Source organism: Chelonia mydas, chromosome 11 (genome assembly GCF_015237465.2).
Source record: "Chelonia mydas isolate rCheMyd1 chromosome 11, rCheMyd1.pri.v2, whole genome shotgun sequence".
Lineage (NCBI taxonomy): Eukaryota > Metazoa > Chordata > Testudines > Cheloniidae > Chelonia > Chelonia mydas.
Window position 1 is genome coordinate 57,371,442 of NC_051251.2, and position 25,497 is coordinate 57,396,938.

General features: G+C 41.7%; 1 protein-coding gene across 3 annotated transcripts in view; it reads right to left on the reverse strand.

The window, feature by feature from the left end:
- Positions 1-25,497, reverse strand: part of SATB2 (SATB homeobox 2) — a 166,207-nt gene that overhangs the window by 83,589 nt on the left and 57,121 nt on the right. For all 3 annotated transcript variants that reach the window (XM_043525481.1, XM_037912819.2, XM_037912818.2), the window contains exons 4-6: positions 9,020-9,146; positions 5,712-5,835; positions 1,097-1,199 (exon numbers count right to left, since the gene is read on the reverse strand). In XM_043525481.1, the coding sequence (XP_043381416.1) occupies positions 1,097-1,199; positions 5,712-5,835; positions 9,020-9,146 (354 nt within the window). The remainder of the gene's footprint in view (positions 1-1,096; positions 1,200-5,711; positions 5,836-9,019; positions 9,147-25,497) is intronic.

A 25,497-nucleotide genomic window follows, 5' to 3' on the forward strand; every position in this document is an offset into this window, starting at 1 on the left:
CCAAAGAATATCAAGTCAAATTTAAGTCTAAGACCTTATCTTCATGGTCCTCAATGGCCTGAACCCAGCATATCTAAAAAAGAGACTCAAGATCTTAGATGAAGACTCTGGCCAAGAAGTCCACTCTTCAGGCAAAATAGAACTTTCTACCATAAAGGCAAATCTAGCCTGTGCAGAAGACATAGTACTCGGGGTCGGTCCGAGATTGCGGAACAAAGAACCATCACAAACCTCCCACCTCCCCTTCAAATACAAGGCGCACTTCTTCAGCCATACTTTGTCTCACACAAATACATAGCAGCATGTGTATTTAAAAGAAAACTCCACCAAAACAAAACATTGCATTGTACACACAATTCTCCCCCTGAGGAAAGGACAAGAGAAAGAACAAATTACGAATGACAGATGTTAGTAACGTCACATAATGTGCTGCTGGAAGACACTCAGTCATTATGGCAACAAGGGCGTTATAAGAACCCACATAAAATAATGTTCCTGTATGAGACATTAGTATTTCACCAACTAACATAATTCCATTTCAGATCATAAAAATAATGGGCCACTTTCAGTTTGGTACAAATGGGAATAGTTGGGATGAATTTAGCCCAGTGCCTCCAAGCAACTTGGTCTCAAATGCACTGCTACTACCTAAATTCCAGGAATGCCAATACACTTAACCATATTTAAACAGAAAGCGAGGACACATTTAACTTAGGAAGACAGATTTTTAGTTTTCATAAATAAAATATGATGAAGGTGATTTACATAGCAATTTAACTTTACAATCCAGATCTTCTAGAGCAGATTTTTTTTCCAAGATGTTTTAGTTTTCTTACACACACAGTTGATCCTTTCAATGCAATTACAGTCTAAAATGTGACGTAACTTGCATGTTTTCTTTAAAAATCTTTCCTTTCACACCATCCTTGTTCATAATGCACTGGATTTAATTTCCAGTGTGCTACAACTGTGCCCTCTTTGCGGACAATTCACTAATATTATTAAGGCTTATCATCACCCTTACTTAAAACAAAATTTCAAACAGTCAAACACAGTTCATTGGCTTGGAAATTAACAATAACTGAAGTTAATTTACCTTTAATCTTCTTGTACTTCTTATACCATCTCCCAAACTCCTGGCACTTGGTTGCTGATACATTGGCATAGTATGTGCTATTTACAATGGATGAAATCATACTCTGGAAGTAGAGGAAGACAGAAAGTGTGTTAAAAAATAATGAAAACTCTTTTCCAGAGCTAGTCAATGACATGCAAGCTCACATTGATCACCCATTTGTGCCTTCAAAACCTAATGCAGTCACTGTGAAGGACTCAAAATTGGCTGTATTTCCCACTCTACATCCCCAGACATGATTACTCTGGTTCACGAATAATGCAAAAAAAGATGCTGTTTGAACCAAGACTCCTATCTCCAGCTCCTACTGACTTGTCATTTGAATTTATACTTGTGATGTCACAGAATCTTCATACTAAAAGCATAACTAGAGGCAGTGACACGTTGGGGGACACACACATTAGACACAAGGGGTAAGAACAATTGTGATTTAGGAACCAGATTCTAAAGGTAAGGTTAGCATGCATAATCCAAATAATGCTTTTCAGCTGCTCCTGTTCTGCTTTCAGCTGCAACAAGACCACACAGCCAAGAACTGGAGAACATCCGTGCTACTCGCTGCAGAACAACAGTTAGGCAAATAAGTTAAATTAATATAATTTATAGAAACGTGTGATTAGCTGTTGTGTGAAAAATCACTCAGCAGAAAAATTAATAGTGCTATTCAGAGCAGATTAAACTAAATACACTACAGTTTCAAAGTAACCAAGGGCCACAACAAAATGTGGTACAGCTGAAAGATTCAAAGTACTTCACCACCATCCCCACCCTTTGCAGGTATCCTCTGGCAACTACTGCTCCAACACAACTGGAAGATAGTAGGTAGAGTGCTCTGCAGCACCTGACACACACAAAAATATTTTACATTTGGGGCACTTTTGGCCGTATGGTGGAACATAGTTTTGTTACGGGTACTTGTCTCAGTTTTATAGAGTAAATAATTGTTAATAACTTTTAAACTCTTCCAGAGCTGAATCATTCCATTATTAGATCTATACACACACATTCACTCTAAAGCCCAAGAAGTTTAACAAGATGTGTGAGCCAAAGCACCCTTTCTTGAAATCACATTTTTTATGCCTACAGTCATGCCAGGCTTCAGAGAAATGTTGGCACCTGTTATGACACTTCTGCACAGTAGAAGAGATTAGAGAGATAGCATGACCTCAAAGCAATTGCAAGCTATTTACCACAGCTTCCAGCTCTGGCACACAGGCCCCTCTAGGCTCATGTGTAAAATGGGGTCTTATCCATGGCTGTTAAACTACTAGCTAGGCTCACTTCTGGCTTACTCCACTTTTACAGTGTTTTAAAAAAAATTCCATCCTATTCTAGATCAATTCTGTATTTATTCAGCCCAGTCTGCTACTCTGTTGCAACCTCAAAAGATTCCAGTTTTCCTGACCCCTTGAGTTTTGGGGGTATTAGGAGGTTGAGAAGAATTTACTTTAGAGAGACTTAAGGAAGATTGGATGGTACAGATTAGTTTCCGTCTTTGAGGCATGAATTAACTTTAAACACAGAGGTTTCTCTTCCCTTTCACTTTCACATTTCCACTAAGCTGCAGTACGGGGGATTCAAAGTAGCTATGAAATAAGAGCTGGGAATTTTTTTTTTTAAATGTATGTTCTAATCGCCAAAACTCAGCTTCAATTTTCTAATTAAAATTCATCTTTTGAGACCTACACCTAGTACCATAACAGTCAGCAGCACCTCCTTCCCTATGAACCCTTGCTTGTTCCTGAGGAAACAGGAGAATTTTGAGGGCATAACAGAGTGGAAACTTCAGCTGGAAGAAGCAGCTCTAAAGAGCTTATTTTTCCAGCAGGTTTTTCTTTAAGCTCTCACAGCTCTACAATAAATGGGCATTACTAAGATTATAGCTGTGGTGGTTCAGAGGAAGAAAAATGGGGCAGAAATTCCTCTTCCTACCCCCGGTGGGTGGACAGCTTCATTACATCCACGTGGAAAGAAAGCTGGCATCTGCCTGATAATGTACACTAGAACTAGCAGAGGATTCATATAAACAAGATATAATGTCGTAAGTTAAAATAAAAGGAGAAAACTATGGAATGGAAACAAAAACCACCAACCCACAACAAGGAAATGAAGTTTATACAAGTATGCAAAATACATGAACAATACTGGAATGATTAGCACAGTACCCTGCTTAACTGGGATTTATTTGTCTGAACAGCAGCCTTATGCTAAGGGCGGCTAAGTGCAAATACATAATACACCTAGCAGGAGAAACAGAACAATTGTAAATCAAAGCCAATGATTACACTGCCCATTAGTGGCAATCAGAATCTCCATCTGGGCTGCAAGAAGAGCTCATACACCAAGAACAAGAGCTGGAGCATAGTACTGGTGAGAAAAAAAAGCCCCTTTCCACTTCTGTACAGAGGGAAACTCAATGCACTGTGAACACATTATTAAACAGCAGCATTTACTCCGCACTTGGACTCCTAGGAGACAGCTCTGTAATTTGCCGCTGTCAATAATATATTAACCACAAGGGGGTTGTAATGACATTTCACATTTGGTGCGGTATTTTTTTAAAACTGATTTGGGAGAAGGAATTGTATTCAAGGCAAATTCAGATAATGGCAATAGACAGCTCCTATACAACCTTCCACTGTATCTTTTACATTTTGGGAGCCATGACAACAGAGGTTACAACTTTTTGTGGTTCTAATGCAAGAAATGCATGCATTATGGTCCAGCTTATGGAGTTCATTGCCATTCAGCAAATCACTTAAGCACATGCTTAAAGGTAAGCATGTGCAAATGCCTTGCTGAATTAGAACCCACAAAAGGATGTCTCTGTACCTTTATTCTCTGCATAATCACTAGGATAGAAATTCTTTCTCCTACAGTTCTGCCATCAGTAGTCTTGCTAATGTATGTCAGGATGAGTTTATAGAGAGGTAAGCCAACTGCCAGATTCCCATATGAAAACTGATGGAAAACATCCCTAAACAGTGAATGAATGCCACCACATAACATGGCTCACTGTTCAGGTGCACTGGGACACACAGGATTGAAGACCACCTGAGAGTTGCAGGTATCTCATCTCATTTCACTTCTTGAAATGTAATTTTGATATGCTAGTTTTGTTACCATCAGCCAAAGAGCCCCAACCTACTTGCTGGAACCTTCGCTAGCCAATCAATTCCTCCTTTTGCAGTGTCCATTCTATATATAAAGGCAAACACTTAAAGTGTTGTTCTACTCCAGGGGTGGCCAACCTGTGGCTCCGGAGCCGCATGCGGCTCTTCAGAGGTTAATATGCGGCTCCTTGCATAGGCGCTGACTCCAGGGCTGGAACTACAGATGCCAACTTTCCAATGTGCTGGGGGGGGGGGGGGGGGCTCACTGCTCAACTCCTGGCTCTGCCACAGGCCCTTCCCCCACTCCTCAAGGTCCCTGCCCCTTCCCCCGACCCTGCCATGCCTTCACTCCTCCCACCCCACCCTCACCCACACCCCCAAGCCTCCAGCACACGCAAAACAGCTGATTGCAGGAGATATGGGGAGGAGGGGGAGGCACTGACTGGTGGTGCTGCCAACGGGCGGGAGGCACTGGGGGCTGGAGAAGGGGAACTGATGGGGGGCTGCTGATGAATTACTGAGGCTCTTTGGCAATGTACATTGGTAAATTCTGGCTCCTTCTCGGGCTCAGGTTGGCCACCCCTGTTCTACTCTGTAAAAGTAACACCTTCTTATGCAACACATCCACTCTTGTATTCAGAGTCACTTCAGTAAGCAATGTGTTTAGCATTTAAGGGTTGTTCGTTTATTTTTTGGATGGAAGGGGGAAGAGGTTCACTATAAAAGACATTTTTTCATGTTTTAAAAAGACAATATAAAGCAATATATTAACAGCTCTACCTCTGTTCTAGTGAAGTTTTTTGTCAGGTAATATGAATCACTGGATATTGGCTTTTTTGGTGGTGCAGAAGGGTGCTCAGCTAACCTTGCCAACTTTATACAAGTCTTCATGTAAGAAATTTGAACTAGAGCTCAGATTCATCAGGAGTCCGAACTGTGGTTGTGTCCTCACTGCAAGTGACAAAGTTGTACTGCATAAAGTTTCTCTCTCTCTCTGTTAACACATACACACACACACACACACTTTTGTTGTGTTTTCCTAGAAACTGGCACCACACTGATGAGAGTCATATACATTTCTTTGTAATCAGAGACTGATGAAAACTGTGTGTGTCCCTAAAGTATGCTGCAGGCTTCTACCAGTGAGGATAAGCTGCTGTTGCAATACAGAGTGTTGAGTGGTAGTACAAAATTTGGAGAGGATATACATGGAGAACTTGGGGTCCCTTTGAAGCTGAGGTCACAAACCAACTGATCTCCTTCCAACAACACATCACAAATACTGCACCACAATTAAAGAGTAAAGAGATAATTTCCCAAGTGGATTGAAATTTCTCCTTTTTAATTTAAAAAAAAAAAGGATTAAACATTTCTGGAATTTTTTCTTGTAAACACCTTGCTAAACAGTTCCTGGCTTTGGATTTTATAAAGCTGGATCCTCTAGTACAGGTAGAAGCACTGACCTGGGAGAGAGGGCATTCTTTGGCTAATGTGCTCTGATTCATCTCTTTAAGCAGTTCCTTTAAGGCATTGCGGACTGTGGCATGGTTCCACTGCTCTGCTGGCAAGTCTTCCAACTTTGAACAACTGCGAAAAAAGAAAGCAGAAAAATCAGATGGAAACATCACCAGCAAGGAAACCTGCTCTCTTTGTGCAACCATAAATCTTTGTGAAGACATCCCCACTTTAAAGAAAGGTCTGAGCACAGGACTGTAAAGTGCATCTTTTTTTTTTCTCATCCCCATTCCCCCCAACGAGACATATGCTGCAACTAAGAGAATTACACCACATGCCAGAAATCCTAGCTAAGCCTACATAAGTGATGTAACATGTGTGCCTAGCCATTTCCTTTGGGGCCTGAAGGAGTGCAAAGTGCTCTGCTTAATGCAGGCCACACAAATGACTGGGAAAGGCAGCCTCTTAGGCACAGATAGATGCTCCTGCTGGAATAGAAAAAAAATTACACAACACGCTTAAGTAGTGAGAGACGCCCTCATTCTGGAGCGGCAAGGCTTTGGTCTAAAACAGAATTCTGTTCTATATTGGTATATATCCTGCCCTCACCACCATAGTATCTGAGCACCTTCCACCTGTCACGTCTTGGTCACTCTCACTCTCATTCTCTCCGCAGGTGGGGAATTGCATGTGTTTTTGTAGCGTTCTGTTTCGGGAAGGTTACATTTCAGGTGCATTTGGGTGTTGTAAGGTTGTTTGGTTTTTTTTAAGTATCCACGCTCTGTGTTTGTATTACAATAGGCAAGGTCAAAGAAATGTGCCTTGCAATCAGTGAGGAAGGCGGGGAAGTTTGTGAAAATTGTTTGTTCCTGGGGGACTTTGTTTCAGTCTCAGACTGACCCATGAAACCGTTCTGTCTCCTGCACAGATGAGCTTTACCCTTATGCTAGAAAGTGCCTTTGTGCCTGAGGAGGGGAGTTGTTGACCAGAGTCTTCATCTCCGAACTTGAGGCTCTTTCAGACATGCTGGGCCCAGACCATTGACTGCCCTGGTGATAAGGACCAAGATCTTAAATTTGACTTAATCTTTGGGAGGCCAGTGCAGAGAGCAGAGGGTGGGCATGATGCTCTCACAGTAGCCTGTGTTGCTGAGGAGATGCACTGCAGCATTCTGTACTAGCTGGAGTTTCCCAAGGGCTGATGGCTTCCTGCCCAGGTATATCACATTACTGCAGTCCAGCCAAGAGGTGACAAAGGTGTGAGTAATTGAGGCCTGGTCTTTATCCACCAGGAGGGAAAAGAGGCAACTGGAGATGACAGAGTGTTATTCATAAAAGCTGCTATGTGAGAGGTTGGTGTTGGTAAAGAATCCAAGAGTGCTCCTAAACTACAGACTGAATTGACCAATTGTGGGCACATGACTTCAGTCAAGGAGACTTAGTTGGAGACACTTTTCTCTGCCTATCAGCACACCTTCTGCCTTGCTCAGGTTCAGTTTCAGCCTGCTATTCTTCATCCATGAGCTGATCTCCTCCAAGCATTGGGGCATCCTGGTGGTCTTAGTGTGGTCATATGTGGTGAAGGACAGGTAGAGCTGTGTGTCATCCGCATATTGTTGGTACCTGAATCCATGCTTGTGACATTATTCACAATGCTGTCTGACCATTTCACCTAGCTGCTGCATGTAGATGTTGAAAAGGACTGGAGAGAGAACTGATCTTTGTGGGACTCCACAGATGAAGGGTTTTGTGGCAGAGGTGCTTCTTCCCTTCACTACTCATTGGGTGTTTTCCTCCAAAAAACATTTTAACACATTACCCAGGACTCCTACCTCCGCTCTCAGGCAAGACAGCAGTATCTTATGGTCAACAGTGTCAAATTTTGCAGAGAGGTCAAGGAGGAGGAGGATGGATGTTTGCCCCATTGAGAGCATTGCCATCAGTGGCACTAAAGCTATTTCTATACCATGTCCTGGCCTGAATCCAGATTATGCCTGGTCTGGTATATTAGCTTCAATTAGAAGAGTTTATAGTCGGCCTGTGGCTAGCTTTTCTGTGAGTTTGCTAGGTAACAAAAGATTTTACACTGAGCAATAGTTCACCAGAACTGAGCTATTAAGAGGGCAGATTTCTTCAGTGTCATTCTGGGGTGGATATTCATTTAGGGTGTTTAGTGCTTCTTAAGGGGAAAAAAAATACTGCCATTGATTAAGTAAGTGAGGTGGAAAGTATGCAGTGCCATAAGTTTCAAAGTACTACGCAGCTCCAGTGTAATGCATAGAGTCAACTCAACCATGCAGTACCGATTTCATACATGCACACAAAGTGGAGCAAGACCCTCTGTTGTTTTGCAGGAGGTTTTTGCAATGGGATTTACTTGATGGTGCTCGGATACGACAGCCATGAGACTCCTAATTACGATAAAGTCAGAATGAACCTTTTCATGTGGGCCAGTTATTTCATAATACTCCACTGTTTCTTACTCCTTCCTCTAAAGCATCCTGATCACTGGACTATGGCAGATGGGCCAACTGTTTGACCTAGTGAGGTACACCTTGGTTAAACAGAGTTTCTTAAGAACTGGGTGGGCGCTTTGCTGAGGCCATCTGGAGAATTCTCCACCCTTTTCAGTGAACAGCCCAGTAGCCTCCATCTTCTTTAAATGGGCAGGAGGGAGAAGAGAAAAAATATATAAAATAAAAAGAGTGTGCAGAATTGTCAGACAGCAGCTACCGCTTTGTCCATCTGATGTCCAAGAGTAGGAAATAGTTTAAATTACCAGATGGAGCAATAGAGGCAGGCTCTCCCCACCATGCTAGGATTGGCCACTGGAGACAAAAAAGACGGCAACAAGCTCTCTGGGCCATCCTGTCTGAGCCACAGTTAGCAGAAAGTCTAGACCCTCATAACCTGAATCCTGGAAATAGATGAGGTGTTTATTTTTCACATACAATGTGCTAAGCATTTAATCAGGCCTGGAGGACCCATTAAATTAGGAGTTGGGGAAAGTTTCCCTTTAAAGGCTTCAGATCCCTCATGATTGATGGAGTCCCCCCACCCACCTACCTACCCACCCGCCCCATTCCTGCCCGCACTACACCACCCTGGCTTTACTGCTTCAGAAAATAAAATGTAAAAACAGTTGGAAGGTTCACCGAGAAAGCTGCATCGTGAAGCACCCTTCCCTTCATTTTCCTTTTCATTTCATCAAAAGCCCAGAAATTAATGAAGACAGGATGTGCTAATCTCTGTAGTAATGCTGTGATCAACGGAGCAGCTCAGAGAATAGAGGAGGACAGATGTTCAGAAACACCCACCTTTGTAATTGGATTTTCAATGTCACAACATGATAGACATCTTGTAGCATGTCGGCTACTGTCGCATCTGGTGCATCGGTCACATAACTGAGGGGGAGAGGGTTCCACCTCCCAAGTTTGATTATTCCTGGAAGGAAAAATATAATACACATCTATAAGCTGTTTATGAAACCTTTTGATTATTTGCTTGGTCAGGGTGCTCAGAACCTGCCCTGAGCTTTATTGCAATCCTGAACACAAAGCTATTTCTTTCTTACAATTGAGCCTAAGTGGAGGGGAAGGAATATATTTTGAATTGTAAACAGAGAGCTGTTTACATCTTCATGTTTCTTGAATTATTATAGAGAAGTAAAGGATGCAGCCCCCCACACAGCATCACCTTTCCTCATCCGACTAAAGCCTGCACTTTCTAAGTTAAGAGAAGCTTTAAATACCCTGTTCTCCTGATTTGAAAGCCTGCACAACCCTTAAGTAAATAGAAGATTTGGTTTTGAATTGAACAAGAAAATTCCTGTGTGTGGGCTCAGCACACAGTTACATCCTGACTGTGGTGTGATTCCCAGCACAAATAGCATTTGAAATCGATGAAGTCGTTAGAGTTCACTCCCAGATATGCGTTTCACCAGGCAGATGGTTGCTTTCTTTGGCAAAAAGTGACAGTGCTGTACTTGACCACAGATTGAAAATAGCACAGCTGTCTTCCAGGTCCCTGTTTATACCTCTGCTCCTTCAGTAACAGCAGCAACACCCTTTCTAGATAGGCTTGTTGCAAGAGACAGTGAGTTCACATGTGATAGTGCAAACTCTTTAGTGCAGAAACCTTCTCTTCTTTTAAATGTTTATATAGTGCCTAGCACACCCTGGGCACTACCAGAAACAATTAATAATTATTAGAAAGGATGGACTTCCAGGGAAGCCCAGAAAACAGAGAGACTTTAGGAATATAACGAGGCACAGTGCTGCCTTGTGTGGGTACACAGCATAGTGGGCAGATGTCTGCTGTTCTGCTTCACTCCATCTCCTCAGCTGGGTTACTGGCTTCCTCTTTGTTTAATCTGCTTATCGTCTCTGGGCCCAGTCCTTCAAGATACCAAACACCCTTGTTCCCACTTAAATTGACAGTACTCGAGACCTGGTCTTTGGCCCGTTCACACCCATTCAAGGCTCCAGAAGAGATCAACAAGGCAGTCTGCGAACATTATCAAAAGCAACACAGAGATGACTGTTCACAACACTGTTACCTGGTGACACCACACTATTGCATATCTATCTGCAAGCTCTCATAATAATCCAACACCTTTGTTCTAAATGGGAAGCAACAACTCATGACAACCCGGTCTATCAAGAAAACTCATTGGAAATCTTCTGAGGTGATATCATGATGCTAAAATTAATGCAGTTCCCCACATGCACCATTTTACCAACGCTGATGATGACCAAATCTGAACTTTGAGTTGCATCTAGACTTATCAAAGCTCCTGTAAAGGTGGTTATGAGACGGCAAATCAATGGCTTTGTGAAAATGGTAGCCCAGTGGTCTCCCTTACTGCATGAGATACTTGGCACAGTGCTAATACTATGGGAATATTTTCTCTGTTTCTGCATAACACTGCTAGGATAATTTTGGTACAACTACTCTCCCCACTTGTAGCATTTCAATACGTGCATATAGATTTCTTGGGAAATAGATCTGCAATTGGTTCACAGCACATTTCATTACCATGTATAGACCCTGAGAGGGAAGCCAGAGTAGACCATTACCTTTGCTAGTTCAAAGTCTCAAGCTGATACTCTGGTATAGACTCAGTAGCATCATTTCAAGAGTAGGTTATGAAGCTTTTGGTAAGGGTAGAATCTCGTCCACGACAAACAAAGTTAATAATTGTTGCTTGACATCCAACGCTTGAAAGTGGGGCATACACAGAACAAAAACATTTAAATGATGCACTGTTTCAGTATTAAGATTTAACAATCTGGTGCTGAATATGCTGCAGTATAAATAGTGCCTGGACTCGGATCCAGTAAAGTAACGCACAGCACTCATTCACAGTATCATATGTCTCCAGAGCTGGCTCCTCAAGCCATATTCCACTTGCCAAGGAAAGCTGTTTTTCTGAAGGGGATAGTTTACTTCATGTTATCTCTGGAGACAATGAGAAGTGCACATAGTACAGCATACACAAGTCATGAAATGAGCATCAAGGGTCCACTGAGTGAAACACATGCTAGTGAAACAGTTTAGCTGCCAACTTCCCTTGCCCCTTCTAATACCATGTAATAATTTAACACAAAGTCACCTGAAAAATCCAGAAATCTATATCAGCTTCGCAGAACACTGGCCTTCCTATTTTTGATCACTTCAAGTTTCCATATAACTGAAAAAATAAGCATCATATGTGCCCTATAAGTCACATCTACATTGGTCACATTTTACAAGAGGCTGTATTCTTCATTCAGTTACAGGAACCTCCGTGAGAGAATACCATCTCCAAGTGTTTGGTGCTGGCAGCGCTGGAGAGACAAAAAGGCAGTAGAGGTCACTGGAGTTTGCAAGGAGTTGTCCCAGCCTGGGAAAGTTCAAAGCAAAACCACAGGCCAAAGCATCATGGGAAATACTCTATAAATCACTTTACAGGAAATGTCTGCTACTACTGGTAGTTAGGTAGATTTTCTATCCTTCTCTACAGTTGGAAAGGAAACTCTTTTGGCTGGAATTAGACAAACACAGGTGTTATCCTAATGCCTGGGCATGTTAACACCTACTGTGAGTCCTTTACACCTTGTTACAGCACCGCTGATGCACGCTATTATTGCAGCCGGTGTGATGTGATGGGTGACATTTTTTAAAATATATCTTGAGTTAGTCCCTAGGCTAGCCAGAAGCCATGATTTCCATCCAGCGCTTCAGCGGGCTCCACAGGGGGTTCCATTCACGGCACTGTAGCTGCATTTAAGGCATCTGTTGTGTTGCAGGTGGGATGCTGGTGCCGGCTTGTTTAAGCACGCCAGTTTTCTTTCTCTCAAATAACTTTCCATCAGGATTTGAGCAGCACATACAGTCATAGTTTGGCTAGAGGTTCCCTTCTCATTTGTTCCCACTCTCAAGGTGTTTTTAATGCGACATTCATCATGATAGGTGAACGCCAGGATAGCTAGGCATAATCTTCCTAGATACATACCTTAATGGCCTAATTTCCAATTTTTAAGGTTGTGGTCTTTAATTATGCAACTTCACTTGTATCGTATAGAGTTTTTATCTTGTATTGAGCCCGAAGGGTAATCAAACCCCTGCAGCTGGCCTGGGTCAGCTGACTCCGACTCATGGGCTCAGGCTCCAAGGCTGTAAAATTGCAGTGGAGATGTTCGGGCTCAGACTGGAGACCAAACTCTGGGATCCCACAAGAGAGGAGGGTCCCTGAGCCCGGACTCCAGCCTAAGCCTGAATGTCTGCACTGCAATTTTACAGTCCTGCAGTGTGAAGCCTGTCAGTTGACAAGGACTAGCCGGGAGTATATTTAATTGCAGCGGAGGCATACCCTGTGAGACTTAGAGAGGGTGGGAGAATCAGTGAGGCACTTTATAAATGATTACTGAACAAATACTCTATTTTCAACAGGAACAACATTCCTCCTTCCTTAATACTGTTTGAGGAAGAGACGCAGCAGAACTCTCAAGAAATCTGTAGGCAGATCCTTTTATGACTTCACAACCTTTTCCCATTAACTAATTCAATCACTCATTCACAAACCAATGACCCCTTTGGGGCTCTTTTTGTGGAGTGTTGGCAAACAGTGCACAAATGCTAATTGCCAGGAGTTTATTCACTAAGTTACTAGGTCAAGCTGAGGAGATTTTGAGGCCTTGTCAACAGGGAGGAACCACCTGTGTCCTGGAACAACCTTCAAAAACTGACCTTTAAATAGTTTGGTGTGAAACGGCCCGTTAGAGGAGGCCAAAAAAAAAAAAAAAATCTTTTAAATGGTTTTGTTTGAAGAACATTTTTCAACAACTGTTTTTAAGAAGTTATTCTCCCTCCACTCTGTTTGGCTGAAGGCAGGTCTACACTACGGCAGTGATCAATGCTCTGAGATCGATCCACCAGCAGTTGATTTAGCTGGTCTAGTAAAGACCCACCAAATCGACTGCAGATTGCTCTCCAGTCGACCCCTGTACTCTACCCCCGACAAGAAGAGTAAGGTAAGTCGACGGGAGACTTTCTCCCATCAACCCCCCGTGGTGTAGAACCCGCGGTAACTCGACCTAAGTTACGTCGACTCCAGCTACGTTATTCACGAAGCTGGAGTTGAGTAGCGTATGTCGACTTACCATGGTAGTGAAGACATAGCCTCAGATGTGTTAGCCAGAGCATTTTCAAGATTAGCTCCTGAAAACCGTTGCCCTCTGTAGACAGGCCCTCTCATAAGCTTGATTTTCAAAAATGTTGCCATCTCTTCCTTGAACAAGGTTCATTACTGATCAGCGTCGCAGACTGAAGAACAGAGGAATGATAAGGATATAGATTCATAGATATTTAGGTCAGAAGGGACCATTATGATCATCTAGTCTGACCTCCTGCACAACGCAGGCCACAGAATTTCACCCACCACTCCTACAAAAAAACCTCACACCTATATCTGTGCTATTGAAGTCCTCAAATTGTAGTTTAAAGACTTCAAGGAGCAGAGAATCCTCCAGCAAGTGACCCGTACCCCATGCTACAGAGGAAAGCGAAAAACCTCCACGGCCTCTTCCAATCTGCCCTGGAGGAAAATTCCTTCCCGACCCCAAATATGGCGATCAGCTAAACCCTGAGCATATGGGCAAGATTCATCAGCCAGATACTACAGAAAATTCTTTCCTGGGTAACTCGGATCTCACCCCATCTAATAGCCCATCATAGGCCATTGGGCCCATTTATGAATATTTAATTACCAAAACCACGTTATCCCATCATACCATCTCCTCCATAAACTTATCGAGTTTAATCTTAAAGCCAGATAGATCTTTTGCCCCCACTGCTTCCCTTGGAAGGCTATCCAAAACTTCACTCCTCTGATGGTTAAAAACCTTCATCTAATTTCTAGTCTAAATTTCCTAGTGGCCAGTTTATATCCATTTGTTCTTGTGTCCACATTGGTACTGAGCTTAAATAATTCCTCTCCCTGCAGCCCCATTTTAAATTTGAATATCTCCTTTCACTCAGAAAGATCCCAAAGTACTTTAAATTCCATATAACAAGCACCACTGAAAATGCAGCCACTTGCAGAGGAGGGAGTGCCAACCAAATGACCCTCTGCGGAGGGAGTGGCAATCTTGGCTAGACACTTGGTGTTCGACAAGCATGCAAAAAGCATTACAGTTTTTAAGGTCGCATCCAAAAGATTCATACTTGCCTTGGATTTCAATGTATTTAACCCACAAGAAAATGAAGGACTGACTCAATGCTATTAGGATTTGAACTTGTGAATGTATCTAAACATTTCAAAACTGCATCTTAAATCACTAAGCCACCTTAATAGGTATTGCTTTTCTAGACCATTTACACAATTAGGGCTAGACCCTGGAACCCTCACTTACATGAATAGTCCTTTGAAGTTAATAGAGCTACTCATGGATTACTTAGATAAGAGTTGCAGGATCAAACCTTTAAAACTGGACCACTTCCAAAATATCATTCACAACCAAACAGAACGTATAGGCACCATACAACAGAACATCTCTTGTGCTATTGTTAATAGCTTCCTTCACATCTACCACATTTATTCCCAATTTTTTACCTTTTATAGACTATGGACATACCAGAACAATATTTTTAAAGCATATTTGTAGTAAGTTTGCAAGTGATTAATGTAAACTATTTAAAGTGCTTTACATGCCAGAACAGAGATTAAAGTCATACGGGTCAAATTAAGAAGATCATATACATTTCCCCCCCACACACAAATTTTGCAGGTACAGAATGAAAATTCAACAATATTTAAAATAAAAAGTGAAGAGAGGAAAAGAATTCAACATTCCTTGGTTAAAATAAAATAAAATACTGGCTCAGAAAGAAGAACCCTGGTTAATGAACACTGTGAAGGAGGGTATTTATCAACACTAACCGTGAAGGTTAGCTGATGCACAACACCAAACTTTTTCATTGTCTTCAGCATAAACAAATGCATCCCACAGAGACACACAAGGAGTGGAGGGTGTTAACAAGGATGATCACTCTCCTCGTGGACTGAGACACTGGACCATCACCAGCTCCTTGCTTATACACTGAATATATCTCACACAGACCTTTGCTTCCGAGGATGCATGGTTCAGGGAACAACAGCATCACTTGCTGTAGTGCTAGAAGTCTAATCAAACAAATAGTTTCTCTTTTAAACGAGGTCCTTTTTAACCGTTTTTCTTACCAGCACAATGTAAACTCAAGGGAAACTAGACATTAGCATTAATATCCAAATTCTTTTAAAATAAATAAATATTATATATATCTATTATAACTCCCAGTTAAAGGCCATGAAACGCTGTCAATAAAACCCTGGGTCCTAGAATGATTAAGCCACAGAGTTGTTCGCAGTGGTGATGTAGCCATGCTGGTCCCAGGACGTTAGAGAGACAAAATGGATGAGGTAATATATTTTATTGTACCAACCTCTGTTGGTGAGGGACAAGCTTTTGAGCTAAACAAAGCTCTCCTTTCCCCAACCTGAGGAAAAGCTCTGTGTAGCTTGAAAGCTTGTCTGTCTCACCAAGAGAAGTTGGTCCAATAAAAGATATTACCTCACCCACCTTGTCCTCAACCTATTTACCACTGTGGACCGCATATGCAGCTTTGTGTGTGTGTTATGTGGGCCGCATCCACACTATATACTACCTCTATGGCCCTGAGGCTGTCACATGGGTCGCAGCTGTGTGCTGACTGGGCTGCAAGTGGCCTGTGGGTTGCCAGTTAAGAACCACTGCACTAAGCCGTAGAGTCTCTGTTCACAGCATTACTTCTATTGTTGAAGAGACTGGTAGATTCTTGTGACACTGATTGCATCTGTTTACCGTCTTCAGAGCAGTCTTGTCCCTATGCTATAGCAGGTAATTTACTGTTGTTCAGACATGCTTTCTTAAAGAAATTTAAAACTTCCTGTCCTATATAACAAGTACATAGAATTATTTATCCATAAATTAGTTCACAGGAAATCACTATCCTGCAGTATATAATAACTCAGCCTGTATTTCTAACCTGTGGCCTGGTTGTAGTACATCATCAGCGCATAGCAGCATAAAGGCTGCTGTAGTTACTGTTGTTAAACCATTGCAGGGAACGACTTTTCAAGCAGAAAGGAGAAAATGAGCAATGGGGCACATTTTTTAAAACTGATTGTATTAATTTTTATATTATATTATATTACTGAGCTGCTTCTTCAAGTTTTTATACCAATTGAACAGATTTTGTACTGCGTTTGGAGTCTGTTACATGGGGGGCCTACATTTTTCTATTGAATTTGAATCAGTGACATATTGGGGTGAGAACAGATGGAAAAAATAATCAGTATAATTCTCCTTTGCACTTCCAAAACACCTTTCAGCTGAGGATCCCAAAGCACTTTATAAAACATTAATTAATTAAGCCTCATAAGGCTTAATTGTCCCTATGAGGCAAGCAGCATTATCCCTTTGACATACTGGTGATTTAAGAAAAGGAGTACTTGTGGCACCTTAGAGACTAACCAGTTTATTTGAGCATGAGCTTTCGTGAGCTACAGCTCACTTCATCGGATGCATAGCATATCGTGGAAACTGCAGAAGACATTATATACACACAGAGACCATGAAACAAAACTTCCTCCCACCCCACTCTCCTGCTGGTAACAGCTTATCTAAAGTGATCATCAAGTAGGGCCATTTCCAGCACAAATCCAGGTTTTCTCACCCTTCCCCCCCCCGCCCCCCCCCCCCCACACACACATACAAACTCACTCTCCTGCTGGTAATAACCCATCCCTCTTTGAAACCTCTCTTTATAATGCGCATGATAATCAAGGTGGGTCGTTTTCTCACCCCCCCCCACACACACCCCCCTCCAAAAACCACACACACAAACTCACTCTCCTGCTGGCAATAGCTCATCTTACAATGTGCACAGCAATAATCCAAGTTTAACCAGAACGTCTTGGGGGGGGGGGGGGTTGTAGGAAAAAAACAAGGGGAGATAGGCTACCTTGCATAATGACTTTAAGTCATTTAAGACTAACCAGTTAGTCTCTAAGGTGCCACAAGTACTCCTTTTCTTTTTACGAATACAGACTAACACGGCTGTTACTCTGAAACCTGTCATTATAAAGAGAGGTTTCAAAGAGGGATGGGCTATTACCAGCAGGAGAGTGAGTTTGTATGTGTGTGTGGGGGGGGGGGGAAGGGTGAGAAAACCTGGATTTGTGCTGGAAATGGCCCTACTTGATGATCACTTTAGATAAGCTGTTACCAGCAGGAGAGTGGGGTGGGAGGAAGTTTTGTTTCATGGTCTCTGTGTGTATATAATGTCTTCTGCAGTTTCCACGATATGCTATGCATCCGATGAAGTGAGCTGTAGCTCACGAAAGCTCATGCTCAAATAAACTGGTTAGTCTCTAAGGTGCCACAAGTACTCCTTTTCTTTTTACGAATACAGACTAACACGGCTGTTACTCTGAAAACTGGTGATTTAGTGATTGAAAGTACACAATAAACATAATCCTATGTTTATACCAATACAAAAGAACCCCCCCCCCCCCACTTCAGACCATAATAAATAATTCAGTGAGAGAACAGGAATAAACTCTGTGATTATGTTGTGATGTACACATCCACAAATCAACAGGAACACCCACACCTCTTGAATGATTAACACTCCATCTCAGTTGACTAGACATGTACGACTTTAGGTTGCGAACAAAAAGGTGACCTTCATTTGAAAGGCATGTGTTTGACACTAGCTTTACCTGCAGCTATGGGGGCGAGAGTGTGCTTTTTAAAACTACGCACACAATAATATATATGTGTAAGTGGAATTCTACAGTGAAAATAGCATGCATCATGCAGACAGTCAGTTTAGATGATCATGCTGGTCCTTTCCAGCCTTAAGAATCTACACTAACGTGGCTATTTTACATAGATGCAATTATATAAAATTATATATATTTGTAGAAAAGTATCAGTAGAAGATCGCTAGTGTTATACGGTTCAATTATTGAACTTTAGACTGCTTTCAGGGATGAAAATAGCTTTGCTATATGGTCCTCTGCTAGGACTTTTAATTTTTTGAGTGCTAGTTTTGCTCATTCCCCTCCTCCTGAATACACTGTATTGAACTATTTGACTTGAATAACATACACTGAACAGTCTGATGCCTTGTAATTCTATATACGGACTTTATATGTTGTTGCATAGAGGTTTTGTCTCGTGTAATAGATGCTGCTTCACATTTGGGAAACGTTATGTTAGAACCCTGACTTTTATTAGATTAATTTAATATAGTCACTAAGTAACTAGACTAAATTAATAAAGACTTCACTGAAAGAAAGAGAACAGAATTATTCTGCAAATTCAATAAAACTTCCTAAAACTGGTTATTTTAGAAGGCTTTATTTAATTTTCAAAACTCCCATTCTTTTTGAAAAACTGCCAAAATATTGGTCAGGATATGGAAAAAAACCATGTCTGATGTTCAGTTATTTATTTCATGAGATTGTTATTTAAACTGTTATACAAGGGAACATAACAAATGGTGATGGGGATTGGATTGCTGAAATATCTGTTCAGATTTTTTTGTATGTCAGTTTCTCCTGTTCATAAGAGTACTTGCCTGGCACGATATTTCCCTTTTAGCATTTCTGAGATAAGTTTGTCCTTAGCTTGGACCAAGGTGAAGGACTGCAAGAATGAGAAAGAAATGCCTTTCTCTCCCTCTCATTTCTTTTGTGTGACACAGAGAAAATTTTTCCTCTAAAGCACTGTGTCAAAGGCATGAAACTAAGATCTTTTGAACAATCGAAAAGCATGATGGACAATCTACTGTCATCATATTATACTGATATTAGTAGATGCCTTTGATAACTCACATTAGCTCAGTGCCTCAACTTCCTTCCAAAGGGAAGGAGCTACACTCAATGACAACCTAAAAAAACAGGCTTGCCTCTCACACCTTGCCATGGAACTAGACTTGTTTCCACCAATATTTTTCAGTTCCTCAGTGTCAGGCCCAGACTGCCGCACTAGTGTAATACCTATTACGTACAACGTGCTGCATCTTCCTCAGTTTCACAGCTGTCTTTTGGGCACTCTCTGTTTTCTACATTTACGGTCTTTCAGGCCTGGTCCCAGGATGGGCTGAGTTCCCTCAACTCTGACTACTGGGAGCAACAGATGTACAGCACCTCTTGGAGTCAGGGCCTCATGGGAGCAGTGGCCATTAGCATCCAAATTCATCATATGTTTTGTTCAGAGACTCAGGCTGCTATTTAATAACAGATCCTGATGGTCTTGCTTTGGAGCATTTCAATCAGTCAGCACATTCCTGGGACACTACGTTGCTTTCTTCCCCTTCGTATTATACAATAGCACTTTCTTTAATAGCAACTTGTCAGCAGTATGATGCCCAGAAGGTCCCATGTTATATAGCTCTACATTCTGCCCTCAGTGATAACCATGCAAACCTAATGACCTGCAAGGTGCTGCCTGGGGGTAAATGAAGGCAGAACTTTGCCCTGGCCTTTTTATTTTAATCTTCAACTGTTTACTGTCAACAAGATGCAGAATACAGTTAAAACAATGTGGCTACCTCTCCCTCTGACATTCAGGAGAACATGGGATCCTGAATGTACAGTCTTTGAGATCGTCACAGGTCCTAGCATTCAAAGCCTTGGAAAAGTCCTTTTTTAGATTTTACAATTAATTTGTGGTTTAGAAGGGCAGAGACAGCAGAGAATTTTTCCCCTCCCTTTTTGGGGGGGAAAAGGATTGTTTTTCTTTGGGGAAGAAGAAATTATTGATTAAAAAAAAAATTCTAGATGTTTTCAAAGAGCTCCAAACAATTCCCTCATCTGTACTGCCCAATGCAATGTTACACCCAAAAATCTCATGTAGAAAAGAGATCCATTCAGCAGTAAAACGCACTAACATTGTACTGCAGTTTAATATTTTTAAACACATTTTTTATGTTATAAATGAGCATTATTAATAGGCATTGTGGAGGCGAATAGGTCTAAAACTGAATCCACTGACATTGTTTTGACTCCTTTAGGGGAACAATACTCCTATGAATCCAAATATGCTGCCTGTTCACAGCAATAGAACTATATGGAGAGAAGAAAGCAAGGCCAAGATTGCAGAGATAAAATTACCAGACTGTCTTTCTATAAAGGCAGCCAGAACTATAACTAAGACTTCAACAGCCCTCAGTTCTTGAGAATAAGATGATGTACAAGGTCAGGAAGAAGCAGTGTAAAAGAAAACCTACTTTAATACACTGGTGAAAATTTAGGCCTATGTAGCTTGATGGAGTCCCTTTAAAAGCAAAACGCAAAGGGGGTTTTCGACAAAATCACTTTTTTCCCCTTACTTGCTCCCCACCCTGCACCCCTTTCTTTTTTAAAAACATTAGAAATTCAGCTCTTGTATTCCCTATTTCTTCTGGGAAGTGATATGAAGACTGAAGAATTGGTAGGGTGATGTCATAAGCACCAAGGAAGAGGAATATGAACAACTGAGTGTGCAAGGATGTTGTGGGTTTTGGTTTTTTATCTTTGCCTGACTGCTTAGAATTATGACTGTTTCCACCTATTTAACTCAAACGCCTGACACTCAGCTGGGGAAAAGTTCTCTTGCTAATTATATAATACCTCAACCCCTTCAATTAAGGTCTGAATCCACTATGAGACCTTTCATGAACTTGAGAAAACAATGTACCTAATATTTGCAGCTAAAAATCAAAACAAAAACAAGCAAGATTTTTTTTTAAGTCTTTGGACCTTCTTCATACCTCGCAGTGTAGCAAAAACAAAGGGCATAAATCCAATTTTCCTTGGTAGATTGATTAGTATTAGAAAAGTATACAGAATCGAATCCTTAAAGTGTGCAGTATTTCTTTTCAAAATATCGTTAAATTGATCCTGTTGCCAGAACTCCAGTTTGAAAGTATTTTTAAGCTTTCAGAAATGTGACAATAAGTTCAATATTAACTCTACGGGCTGATTTTTCCTTCACCAAATCCCACTTTAAAAAGGGCTCATACTCTGATTTCTCTCCTTCCCTCCCCACTTTTCTTCCAAGGAATTGCAAAATACTTCCAAATTTAGGATAACTATAAATAAATTTCTGCTGGTTATTGGGCTCAACTACATTGGGTTTCATATCAAACAAAAAGAGAAAAAGGTTGCAGATCACTGCCAGAGGTGATGACTTAATGCAACCAGTAATTGTACCTAGCATCAAAAAAAGCAGCTCCAGCTATATTGTGGGTGCTCTACCACTACATTGGCCCCCATTTTCTCCCAGCACTACCTTTATCTTCTTGGCAACGTCCATTCTGCCACCTTTGTGTTTAAAAATGATGAGTCAGGTGACTAAACATGATGAACGGACTTAAAAAAAATCATGGTTATGTTTGGGAGGGGTTATATAATAAATTTGGGGTCATTTTTATTTACCTTTAGGTCTTTGAGCCTTTAGATTACACTCAGGTCATGTTTTTAAGCTTTTCTCCAAAACTATGAGGGCTGGAAACTTACTGTTGTGTTTCTTTAAATGAAAGCTCAGAGTCTTATGTAATCACAGGACTCCAGGAGCTGGGGCTTTATGAAAAACAATAAATATTACAAGACTCCCAATAAGATTAAAAGTGCTGGCAGCACTGCCTGTCCCTTGTGCAATGGTGAAGGGCACTATTTCTTCATGAGGATTCAAGGCACCTACCTGAAACCCTTGGAGCTGCCAGCCAGAACAATGGTACTCTCAGGACCCCTTAGCTTGTGACAACATGGGCACTTTAAGTACCATGTATCATAAGAACCTCACCAGTGGTTCTTTGTGGAGAAGTTTTCCAGGTAAGATCACAGTGACAGGATCAATATTACCTTACAAGATATATTTCTGCAACAGCTTCCGTCCCTCCCTTCCTCTCTCCTTCTGCCCAAACGCAGGGGACGAGGGCTTATCCTCTTGGCTTTGACCCTTCTTTCCCACACCACTTCCCACGCCAAATGCACAGAGCCACAAACCCATGAATATACTTCAGGGAAAAGAGATAGAGGAGGTCAAATTGCCATTTCCAATCATCTACCCACATCCCTTCCAATTTTAGCCTATACTTGCCCAGTTTCTGGCTCCTCTGTATGTGGAAGGAAACCAGATGGTGTGGCCCAGTGTTGGTGGGTTACACCACGCTAAGATGTCCAGATGATGCCTTTCTCAGAAATGAGGCATTATCACAGTAAGACCCCCAGGATCTAATAAGGATCTCATTTTACTGTGACGTACAACATCTGTTGTTGCAAATGATTCCCATGGCATCCTGCACAGGCGATAACTGACTGAGGCCTACAGGTGTTACCAAATTAATAAATACTACAACTAAAGGTCCTACTACAATATATATAATAAATAGTAAGTCTTTTTGCTGGTACCTGTTTCCACAGATCTATTGGATGGCAGGGGGACGATGGCTGTCTAGGCTGCATGATTCCCAGAAAGAACATACAATCAAGCATAAAGTAAGTTCAATCACCTAAACAGACCCCTTTTCCTTGACAACATAAGAACCAGAGCAAACCTTTGCACCAGTAGGGCACCACACATGACAAACCAAAATACAAAGACGAAGGCTCAGTTAGTTTGCTAGTGTTCACAGCCTAATCGATTTTAAAGGTCAATCTGATTTATGCTCACGTTGAGGCTTCCGATAGCTATTCTCTGCACTTCGCACCACTGCACTCAGGTGCAGGGACACATGGTGCACCATGGGTATCTGTATGTTAATTTGAGGCTTTACTGTAGTGCCCCAAATCTCTTGTATGTTAGGTGACTAAATATTACTGGCTGCTTCACAGCAGTAGAGTCACAAAAGGCAGCTGGAAACTGCAGTCAGAGGTTTTTGAGAAGCTCTCACATTGGAAAGATGCCCCACAATACCGCTTGAGGCATATAAAATAACTATTCAAAAAGACTAGGTGGAATAGTTCTTGCATTGTTTCTAATAAATGTTTCTTCAAGAAAACCAAAAGAAGGGAAAGACAACGATCTGCATACATAAGGGCTACCCAGTAACTATTCCAAAGTCAAGAAGACCTTGAATTGTCTCCCGCTTGAGAACTGGTTGCAAAAGTTTAAACTGCCAAACACCTTTAATACAAACCCTCCTCCTGGAGATTTTCCAACTTTGCTTCATCTCACTCTCATTTGAGGCTGCTTTTTACTCTCTTCCTGCTTTTCTGTTTCCTTTTTGATTGGCAGCATGCATCAATGGTAAATACCAAGCACACACATCTTAATGCACGGCCACAAATGTAACCAGATCTCATAGAAATTCCACCACTTCTTTCCACTTAAAAACTGGTTTTATGGGAGATGAAAATCCAATGAGATTATCACTGATATAAAACAAAACCATTCTTGTTTTTCAGATTGCAAATGCTTTGGAGAAGAGTATCATTTGCTACATGTTTGTACAAGGCCTCGCACAATGAAGCCCCAGCCTGGGTGGCCTTCTGATACAATGACAATATAAATACAGAACACCTCCACCCAAAGAGATGGCAAAAATGCTCACTAAAATGATAGGTTTCAGAGTCGGGTGAGTCAATAAGAATCAATGGCAAATGCTGCTGTTTTCTCGGTACATATTTTCTCTGTACCACGGAATTTAGATGGGCATTTCACAATGAAATTTCACAAGTTGTTCAATGGCAGTTTGTTAAAAGGTATGTCTACGATGCAATTAAAAACCCATGGCTGGCCCGTGTCAGCTGGTGTGGGCTCACGATGCTCAGGCTAAGGGGCTGTTTAATTGTGGTGTAGATGTTCAGGCTCAGACTGGAGCCCGGGCTCTAGGACCCTGTGAGGTGGGAGGCTCCCAGAGCTTGAGCTCCAGCCCAAGCCCAAATGCCTACACTGCAATTAAACAGCCCCGTAGCCCAATTCAGCTGGCACAGGCCAATCACAGGTGTTGAAATGCAGCGTAGACATATCCAAAGAAACTGAAGCCCTGTCTAACCTTTACAGTATAGGCAGCGGGCTACTTTCTTCCTCTCTTATTCTTGGTGGGCCAACAATGCTGGCTTATCTTTCATCTCCTTTACTTATTCTGTAGTTAAATTAATTTTATTGCTTGTATAAAAACAACAGATTGACAGTCTGGGAGGCTGAATCCTTTTATTTGTCAGCTAAACAGGTGCAGAATGGGCAATGGCAGGGCAAACGTCTCCACGCATCCCTGCCAGTACGTCTCCAATACCTCCTCTAGGGTTAAGAGGGTAACTTGGTCTCTCCGAATCCTTATCCTCTCTGTTGAGAATGCCCATCAAGGCTGCCAGTTAGTGCCAAATGAAGCAGGACCAGGCCCAACCTTTATTAAAGTAGAGGATTACGGTAATATATGGCAGACAAAGCCACACAACAGAACTGGTGAGATGCGGTTACAAAATGTGATTCCCCTGGACCCTCCTCCTGTACAAAGCAAAAATCTTCTTTTTATGTGTAGCTTCTTGGAAATACATGAACACATTTTTTCTGCTCCAAAGATGGAGCACAGAGAAGATACATCAGAGTTTGGTAAACTTTCCCAATCCCGAATGAGAACTCACTCTCCTCTTACTGTGGAAGAGTCATTCTGCCACTGGTCAGATCCTATTCACCCACCAATCACGTGCCACATAATTTTCAGCTTCCTTTTCTCTTCCCACCCACCCACACCAAACTTCTTTTGTCTCATAATTCTGGCCAGCCACCTCCAAAAAGCACAACAATAATAATTCCCAAACCTCAAACCTCTAACACCTCCTCCTCCCACCCCAAAGGCAAAGAATTATACTCTATTAGAGTGAGTCACAACTTTTCTTCCCATCCCGCTACTGGGCACATTGTCCTGAAAGTAACAATTTAAATCCAGGACAAACAGACGTTAGCCAGACCTCAGTGTGTCTAACCTACGGGGATCAGCGAGGGAGCCTCTTAAAATAACAGCCGTGATTTATCTGTGACACAGGTGACCAAATTTTCCCCCATAGAGGGATGCAAAGGCAAATTGTCAGAAGCCTGAGGGTGTCACTTAATTTGTGCAAAATAGAGTAGTCTGTATAATAGGGCAATACAACACACTGAGACTACCACATGCAGTACGTGGTAGGGCTGCCCTCTGGGATTAAAGTGGAATATTGCATGCTGGTATATGCAGTCTCCACAGGACAAATCTGCACCTTAAAGTTACATGCCATGTTGGAGAAATCTATAGGCCGTATTTA